This window comes from Ischnura elegans, chromosome 8 (genome assembly GCF_921293095.1).
Source record: "Ischnura elegans chromosome 8, ioIscEleg1.1, whole genome shotgun sequence".
NCBI classification, from domain to species: Eukaryota; Metazoa; Arthropoda; class Insecta; order Odonata; family Coenagrionidae; genus Ischnura; species Ischnura elegans.
The window spans coordinates 39,983,027-39,991,322 of record NC_060253.1 but is presented as its reverse complement, the minus strand read 5'-3'; the positions used below and the strand labels follow the sequence as shown (position 1 = coordinate 39,991,322).

Genomic DNA, 8,296 nt, shown 5'->3' with positions numbered 1-8,296 from the left:
CATTAGATGAGTAATTACATTACCAACTGACCACTTTCTATGCATGGGCATACCAAAAAAAAAATTCCTTCCTCCCAGAGTTCCCCACCAGAAATGGAGTGGTGACATCAATCACTCGTTATCTCCCTGCAACAAAAATATTGACAGTAACTACACTGAAACAAAATAGAATAAATTGCATTATGAAAACAAGGCGGAAAAGCTTACAACTACTGTTATAACGCACTGAAATCATAGCCCAACGCGGAGGAAGACGGCACTGTTACAGGCAACAGCAGTCGCCCAGGTAGGGAAATCCTATCCACAATGTCGCTGGGGGCCGAAAGTGAGGATGCAGCTTCTCTAGATTCATCCAACGGCGCCAATTCCACCGGAACTTCCAATTAGACATCTAAAGGTTTCTTCTTTCCAGCTACTTCGGCCAGCAACGACAAACCATCAAACAGTGTTGCGTCGAGGGCAGAACCATCATTTCCGCCGGTCACCCGTAGAGTAATTGGTGTTGTGGATTGCCTTCCCTTCGTGGCCTTCCGCACGGTGTCCTTAGGGGAATTTAGGAATAACGTCGGGCAGGCGTCCGGCTTGAGTTCAGGTACCCCCCTTTCCCACTTGACGATAGAGCCGTCTTTCATTTTAATTTCGGTGTACCGTGTGATAGAATCCTCCGGAAAGTGGTCCTCACAGACAACATCCTTTTTAGAGAACTCTTTCTCCAAACGCGAAATGGCCTGACGCCATTTCTGCACCTGGGCATCATTCTGAAATATTATTAATCATTTTTTAGCTCCACTTATATTTTTTACAGCTCCTACGGTCACAGCAAATTATATATAATCCTGTCACAACGTTCCACAACAAACCACGCTATTTACATAACAAGCATTGCAGCACTGCCACCACACATTTGTCGAAAAGAGATAAAAAAAACATTTCCTTGTATTTGCAAAATATAAGAACGCTTTTTCTAAAAGTAACATAGCAATCACATCGAAAATAACAAAATACCTCCTAGATGTACCCCTACAACGCCTTTCTAGCCAAAGCTTCACGATACATAAACTTATCGAACTAGCGGAGTTAAAAATATGGTAATAATAGGTTATTCCATGAACATATATGTTTGTTCATGGGTTATTCACTCACCCTTGCTTGGAAGAGACTTTTGTTACGTATGCCCAACTCCTTATTACGCCTCTTTTGACTGTCGTAGCCTCCTCTGCACCCAGGTATACAGCAACGTCGGTTAGGCCCCATTATGAAAGTCGAATAAAACTTAATCCTCGTCTCCCTTTCGTAAAATCACTGCAAAAAACGATCAATCTTGAGACGACTTCCAATTTCGCATAAGTCACACTGAACGACAGTCTGGAATAAATGGAGCGAAATGGGGTCTCCTTGGGATGCGTCCAATGTTGTCGATCGAATAAAATGCGCGAAACGGCAACATGTAAATTCATCAATTATCCGAAATGTTCTCAAGCAAAGACAGATCCGCGAAGAATGGGAAACCAGTATTTCAATCGCTATGATTCAGGGTGGAGGTTTTCGGGGTTAGCACCGCGTAGATTGGTCTCTGCAGACAACAGTTTCGCCGGCATTGCAGCAGGCTTCTTCAGGTCAATGAAGTGTTGTCTGCAGAGACCAATCTACGCGGTGCTAACCCCGAAAACCTCCACCCTGAATCTTCGCCACACCGCGAAAGCCTACACAAGGATTTCAATCGCTATACTTGTTTCCGAGTCGGAGTCGACATTTCCGCAAGTCACGGGACTCCATATGTAATAATCGTGTCCACGGAGTTAAGAATATCATAAACATATATTTGAAAAATAATTTAATATAGCAATATCTAACAATGAATTAATGGTAATTACCTCTAGAATTTACAGTGTGTCAATATCCGCAATAACCTTTCTTGAACCTTTCAATAACATTGCGCTCTCAGCCATTCAAGTCAAACGAAATGCGCTTCGCTTTTCAAACTAGAAAACAAGCGCGCAAGCGCGCTCAAAATAAGCAAATGAAGTGGACCAGCTTTAAATGGAAGAAATGTTTGATGTCAACGCGAATACTAAAGTGATAGTGACAGATTTGATAAAGCTTCTGATGTATTATCCCTTAACAGTTCTTTGATTATGTATGCACATTCCAAGACATTATTCAAAACGAATGAAGGTACATCAATGAATTTTGCTGTGTTGCAGTCGAGCTATGATGCAAACTTAGTATCTTCTCTCATTGAGGTAAGATTTAAAACATTCTCTTGCTAATTTGTTGGAATGTAATGATGGTAGTAATTTGTCTCATTTCATTGTTTTTTCAGTGGGGAGGTGGATCCGTGGTCACCACAAAGAAACCTATTAGCGGTGCGATAAATTTGTCTTGCAAGAAAGTACCTGTTGGAGACCAAGATGTTTTTAATACTTCCTTCATATATGCTAGTTGTTTAAAAAATAGACTCTATGACCTAAGTGAATTTCGGTTAGTGGATAGAATTAATGTAGGGTTCTTGATAGTGACTTTCCAAGTTAGCTTTCCCACTTTTTCGAATCGACGAGATTCTAATAATGCATTGCCTTTCCTCCATGTAATGAATGGGAATAATAATCTGCTAAAATGATTTCTTTTAGAAGAATAAAATAATTTTATTTTGGCATGGTATGATTTTACATGATTAAGAAGTACATCTAGCCAATGGCTTGTTTTTTTTATCTCGGTCCAGTTTTGGAAGACATCGAACTGATAAGGATTCAGAAGGAGCTCCAGTTGAAACTTTTTCATCAGCTGATCCTGGAGAACCGAATTCTCTCTCTTATATCAAAGGTAAATTCTGATTATTTCGATATTTCTAAAAAATACTTCTACTAGAGATTGATCTTGCATCTTTTTTCTTTAATCAAAATTTTATCATTGTTACCTATTCAGTCACATGTAAGGGATGGTAGTATGTATTTTCATTCATAAGTCTAGGTGACATTGCTTCCTATTAATATTTCTTAGTATTATTGTATTCTTCATGCTAATAAATAATGACTTGCTTATTTAATGGACTTGAATAAGGGATGGTACTGTATGGTATTTTATCTTAGCTTGTGAATTACACTTGAGTCATTGTTGATGATCATTGTTTGGTATTTTAGGCACTGTCATTGTAACAACCTGGGTAACTTTTCATTGGAAATTTTTATTGGTGTGACACGTTTCAATGCTGAGGCGTCATTTTCAAGTAGTGTTTATTACTCAGATAATCCAATAAATGCCCAAATTCTAGCAGGGGGGAAGGGTGAAGGGTTATGCAGGGGGGAAATTCGGGGTGGAGTAGGAGAGTGGGTGAGGGAATGATTGGGTTGCGTGACTAAGCTCAGGCTAGGAGAGGCAGGGAAGGTTCGTTGGCCGTGGAAAGGGTTGATTTGGAGTGGGGTAAATTACAGAGGTTAAGGGCAGTGGTAATGAGAGGTGAGTTTCTCAGGAAGACGATGGTCCCTCTTCCCACAGGTGCTTTGCAAAGTGGGATTGTTGTAAATTCCCCTTGCGAAAACACCTTTTGTGCTCCTCTGTTCTTGTCAGGAACGTCTGCCTACTACCATGTCCCTGTCCCTACTTGTCTGCCCCGGACATAAACTGCGTCACAATCATTGCACTTAAGTTTATATATTCCGTTTTGAATAAGCGTCGTACCACTAAAAAAATTTCCAGTGAAAAGTTACCAAGGTTGTTTATTTTTCATTTCAACATTTTCACAAAGTTAAAGCCGAATCGATTGATTTCAACTGTCATTGTATTTGGTATTGTATGAATAGTTAAATTTTATCTTTGTGAAGGTTAGTCTACAGCAATTAATTTCAATACAAGGTGATTCAAAAAGAATACGAAAACTTTAAAATTTTGTATTTAATCGAAGAAACATAATAGAAACTTGTGTTATACATCATTATGAAGAGTATTTAAAACAGCTTTTTTTCACTTGGAAACAAGTTCGCAAATGTGTAATATTTTGAATCCTGCCGCGTGAACGGTGTTGAAATATACAGGAATTGCCATGAGAAAAAATTCCCCTGGACCAGGAATTGAACCGTGGACCTTTTGCTTTCCGGGCCACTGTGCAGACCACTATGCTATCCAGGTTCTTTAATTCTCATGGCAATTATACCGACGCTCATGGTACTAGGTGTTAGGCCCTCGCAGTCCATTAAGGATGGCAACACAAGGGAGTAAGGACTTCGAATAAGCCAAGCCAAGAGAATTAAAGAACCTGGATAGTGTGGTGGTCTGCACAGTGGCCCGGAAAGCCAAAGGTCCATGGTTCGATTCCCGGTCCAGGGTAATTTTTTCTCATGGCAATTCTTGTAGAGTTCACAACTGTTCAATATGACCCCCTTCGGACCCTCAAGTGATATCCATCGGATACTCAAACTTAATCCACACTCTCAGTCATATCCGTGTAACAGTTTGGTAAGCTGCTGTTATTTCTCGTTTCAGATCTTTGATTCTTACTGGTAGAGGTGTTCAAAACACCATATCCTTAGCATACCCTGATAGGCAAAATCACAGGGGGTGAGGTCAGGGCTTCTTGGAGGCCATTGATGAAGTGCATTGTCACCGGCTGTCTATCGGCCGATCCATTGCCTTGGGTAGTTGTCGTTCAGATAGTCACGGACAGATAAGTTCCAATGTGGTGGTTCTCCATCCTGCTGGAATATGAATTGTTTTTTCTTCTTGTTCATGTTGAGGGAACAGCCAATTTTATGACATCTCCAGATAGTTTTGCCCAGTTACACTAGCACCGTCGAAGAAAAAAGGACCAAAACCTTCATTGACTGAAATGGCACAGAAAACGTTCACCTTAGGTGAATTAATTGTATGCTCAATTGTTTCGTGGGGATTATCAGTGCCCCATATGTGCACATGGTGGCGATTGACGTCCAGTTATAGCGGAGAGTTGCTTCATCGCTAAAGGCATCGCTGTTTCCATTTGAGTAAAGACAAATGTGAGAGTGTGGAACGAGTTTGAGTATTGGGTTGATATCGCTCCTGTGTGTTTTTCCTGGGTTCGAGAGATATCCGTGCACAATGACTTCCTTCGATTAATCACCTCCATTCAGTAAGCGGCGTAGCCTAGTGCGTTAAGGCATGCAGTTGAGACTTTCTCTGCGTGCATCCGGGGTTTGAGTCCCAGTGGAGTCAATTTTTTTGTTAATGTGTCATAGCCTGGCTAGGGTTGGTAAATGAATATGCGGATAGCCGGTTGTGTCAATTTGGTGAGAAGAATAAGTTGAGAATATAAATATATGAAGAGGCTGAGGGAACAATGGCTGGGGCGAGGATGAGCACATTACCTGGAAATTCACACGTAGTTATACATATATGTCCTCAAGTTTGCGTGGTAAGGCACCATTAGGAGTACTATTTAAAATCCATAATCTAATATGAAAATAAAAAATGGCAAAGTAACTGGCATAAACAAATAGGGGTGAGTTGTAGCAGTGATTTAAAACATAATAAGAAAGAAAAAAATGACTCCACTGGGACTCAAACCCTGGACGCACGCAGCGAAAATTTCGACTGCGTGCCTTAACCCACTAGGCTACGCCGCTTGCTGAATGGAGATGATTAATCGAAGGAAGTCATTGTGCGTGAAATATTTACATTCGAATATCTTGCGAACCCAGGCCTATGTGGAAGAAAGCCATGACACTTTCCACCTTACCTACGTACAGTGGGACCTCGTTAAAGCAAGTACGGGCTATAGCGAGACCCCCGCTATTACGAGAGATAGCCGATGCACCGTCAATTGATCCTATAATAAGCATGCTAAAAATTTCGTTTTTACGAGGCACTTTTGGTGTTGGCTCTCGCCATAGCGAGGGTTTCACCGCCGGAAAAACTTACATCAAGACTCCTTAATCTCTGTAATTGCTAGCGATCTGTTAGAAATGAAGTTAATGGAGTGCTCAGTCTCAAATTTATGTGGTAAACTGTCGTTCGATAAATAAGTAGTTAATTTTGGTGAAAATATTGTGGCATTAGCATTCGCGAATGGTTGATCTTCTTTTGTTCCTCGGGCGGCAGAAAGCAGTCGTCAGCATACCCGCACGTCCATGAGTTGCATGAATAGAAAGCATTTGATGGAACACACCATGGCCAAAAAAACACCAAACACGTCTAAGCGAGAAAATAAAAATAAAGGAGTAATATGAGGTATATTGGCTATTATTTGCACCACCTCCGGTAAAGCGACAATTCGCTATAGCGAGTGTTCAATGGTGCACCGTGGGGTGTCGTTTTATCAAGGTTCCACTGTATATAGTTTCAGAAAATGACATCGGCATTCAGATACCAAACATCACTTTGGCGATGTCTCCTTGTCAGATAAATGCATGTGGCCCTTATTATTGAAAAATCCTTGCAATGTAGCTGAGTGATAAGAAAGCACATAAAAGATAGTACGTTTGCATTTTCATTCACAAACACTTTCCACTGTTTTAGCCTGAATCCATTGATATTGTCTCTCAAAATCTTTCTTGATGTCGTGCTAGTTGTTCCATCATCCTTTCCTGAGCTTCATATCTTGTCCTCCCACTAACATAAAGGCATATTTGAATCGTATCGGATAAAAATGAACCATATGAAAGAAATCTCCGGGGAAGGTGAACAAATCTCTGAAATTAACTGGATATAGAGAGTATGGTGTTCATTGCTTAGAGACTGACTTAAAATTTCTTGTTTTTACAAAAGTTTTTGCTTTCCAGTACTTTGTAGTGTTATGGATTCTTACCACAAAGAGGTAAAATGCATTGTGAATTAAAAAATCAGAGTTTAAGAAAAGGAAAACAAAATTTTTTCCTCATTCACTAGCTTACCACAAAATTGAGTTCAATTTTATTTTAAGATAAAGTGAAATGACCTGAGATCTATTCTCAGTATTAGACTTGTGACACGTTAACTTAAGTGTACTTTTGATTTTTTCTTTATTTAAGAGACTAACCAGGAATTGGTGAGGAATTGGCTGAATGATTCCTCGTATGGTGCAAAATCACGCCTCAGTAATGGAGAAGAAAGCAAGGAGGTAAAGGAAGATGAGTTGATATCCAGTTTTAGTGATGCTTCAACGTGTGCTCCCAATTATGTGCAATTGGAAGGTGGAGATTCGGAAATTATGCCTGAAGACTCAGCTTCGGCATTGAAGTACATGAACATTGATTCACCATCAGAAATTGTCACTACTCTTGCTGGCATATCTCCTTCAGAGCATGATGATATACAGTCTCGGGTTGAAATGTGGTTTAATGATAGCTCTCCTGATGTTCAGGTATGATTCTTGAGCTAGACCTGTAAAGTGCCTTGAAGACCAGTGATGATACTGTATGAAATTGGAGGACATTGTTTGGAACGCAGCGAAGAGGAATCCATGTTGGGAACTATTGGTTTTTATCCAGCTATGCATTTAGCTTATTTGTTTTAAGTTAATTTTTTCAGAGTGGCAAAGGTGTATTAGAATGTTATTTAGTTTTCCTGGTAGCTTAATTTATCTTTGCCAGAAATAAATTTTCTAAATGATTCATTTTCACTATTTATTTTTTTTGTTGCAGTTAACCAGTTATTGTCTATTTAGCTTAGTTTGATAATGATGCAATCCAGCAGTACAATCTTTTAATAAGAACTGTTACTTTCATGACATTAATTAATTAACTTAAGAAGAGGGCAATTTTCAGGATGGTGCTGCAATATGGAAGCAAGCTACCATTAGGACCTGTGTAATACGTGCTATCCTCTTTAAAGCTTTGAAGTTTCAAGAATAATTTTGGGAACTTTTTCTTTAACTCATCCCAAGATATTAGGAATATTTATGTATTTTCACCAATTCTCGGATCCCTGATTTGTGTGGGCATGTTTCATAATCATCTTGGAAGTAATTTTAATGATAAAAGGGGCTTTTTCTTGTTGGATTTTTTCAGTCTATTCTTTGCTAAAGCCTTTTATTTATCTTGAATATAATAGGTTATCTAATTGTAAGTAATGTTGTCAAAATATCCATCATGTAATATACCTATATAGCCACTTGTTTTGGATGTATCAACCTTATTTAATTAAATGATGGGTACTGACTGCAGCTAGGGAAGTTTGAAGTTACCTAGTATATAGACCAAGTAAAAGAAGTACATGTAAAAATGATGTTCTCTGTGATGAACCCATACTCGAAGTGGAGTAAGAAATGGCCTCTCACTCTTATTATTCTCGCTCTTTCACAAACTATTTTCAAAAATTTCCTGTTTGGTATTAGTTACATCATAAACCA

The 8,296-nt window shown here is 39.3% G+C and overlaps 2 protein-coding genes across 2 annotated transcripts; one reads left to right on the top strand and one right to left on the bottom strand.

The window, feature by feature from the left end:
• Positions 1 to 219: 219 nt before the first annotated feature.
• LOC124164118 lies at positions 220 to 1,927 on the bottom strand. Its single transcript, XM_046541295.1, has 3 exons — positions 1,875 to 1,927; positions 1,144 to 1,302; positions 220 to 758 (listed from the first exon to the last, which is right to left on the bottom strand). Exons 2-3 carry the CDS (start codon positions 1,252 to 1,254, stop codon positions 384 to 386), a joined length of 486 nt encoding a protein of 161 aa, XP_046397251.1. The 5' UTR covers positions 1,255 to 1,302; positions 1,875 to 1,927; the 3' UTR covers positions 220 to 383.
• Positions 1,928 to 2,025: 98 nt separating this feature from the next.
• LOC124164117 lies at positions 2,026 to 7,561 on the top strand. The gene is made up of 4 exons (XM_046541294.1): positions 2,026 to 2,243; positions 2,324 to 2,481; positions 2,723 to 2,823; positions 6,978 to 7,561. Exons 1-4 carry the CDS (start codon positions 2,136 to 2,138, stop codon positions 7,313 to 7,315), a joined length of 705 nt encoding a protein of 234 aa, XP_046397250.1. The 5' UTR covers positions 2,026 to 2,135; the 3' UTR covers positions 7,316 to 7,561.
• Positions 7,562 to 8,296: the final 735 nt, after the last annotated feature.

What these genes read in the sequence shown, in the direction of transcription:
- LOC124164118 (XM_046541295.1), bottom strand. Translation starts at nt 1,254, where the DNA reads ATGGGGCCTAACCGACGTTGCTGTATACCTGGGTGCAGAGGAGGCTAC. An exon ending in AAAGTCTCTTCCAAGCAAGG is followed by an intron (nt 759 to 1,143) that starts GTGAGTGAATAA and finishes ATAATATTTCAG; the next exon opens with AATGATGCCCAGGTGCAGAA.
- LOC124164117 (XM_046541294.1), top strand. Translation starts at nt 2,136, where the DNA reads ATGTATGCACATTCCAAGACATTATTCAAAACGAATGAAGGTACATCA. An exon ending in TAGTATCTTCTCTCATTGAG is followed by an intron (nt 2,244 to 2,323) that starts GTAAGATTTAAA and finishes TTGTTTTTTCAG; the next exon opens with TGGGGAGGTGGATCCGTGGT. An exon ending in TTCTCTCTCTTATATCAAAG is followed by an intron (nt 2,824 to 6,977) that starts GTAAATTCTGAT and finishes TCTTTATTTAAG; the next exon opens with AGACTAACCAGGAATTGGTG.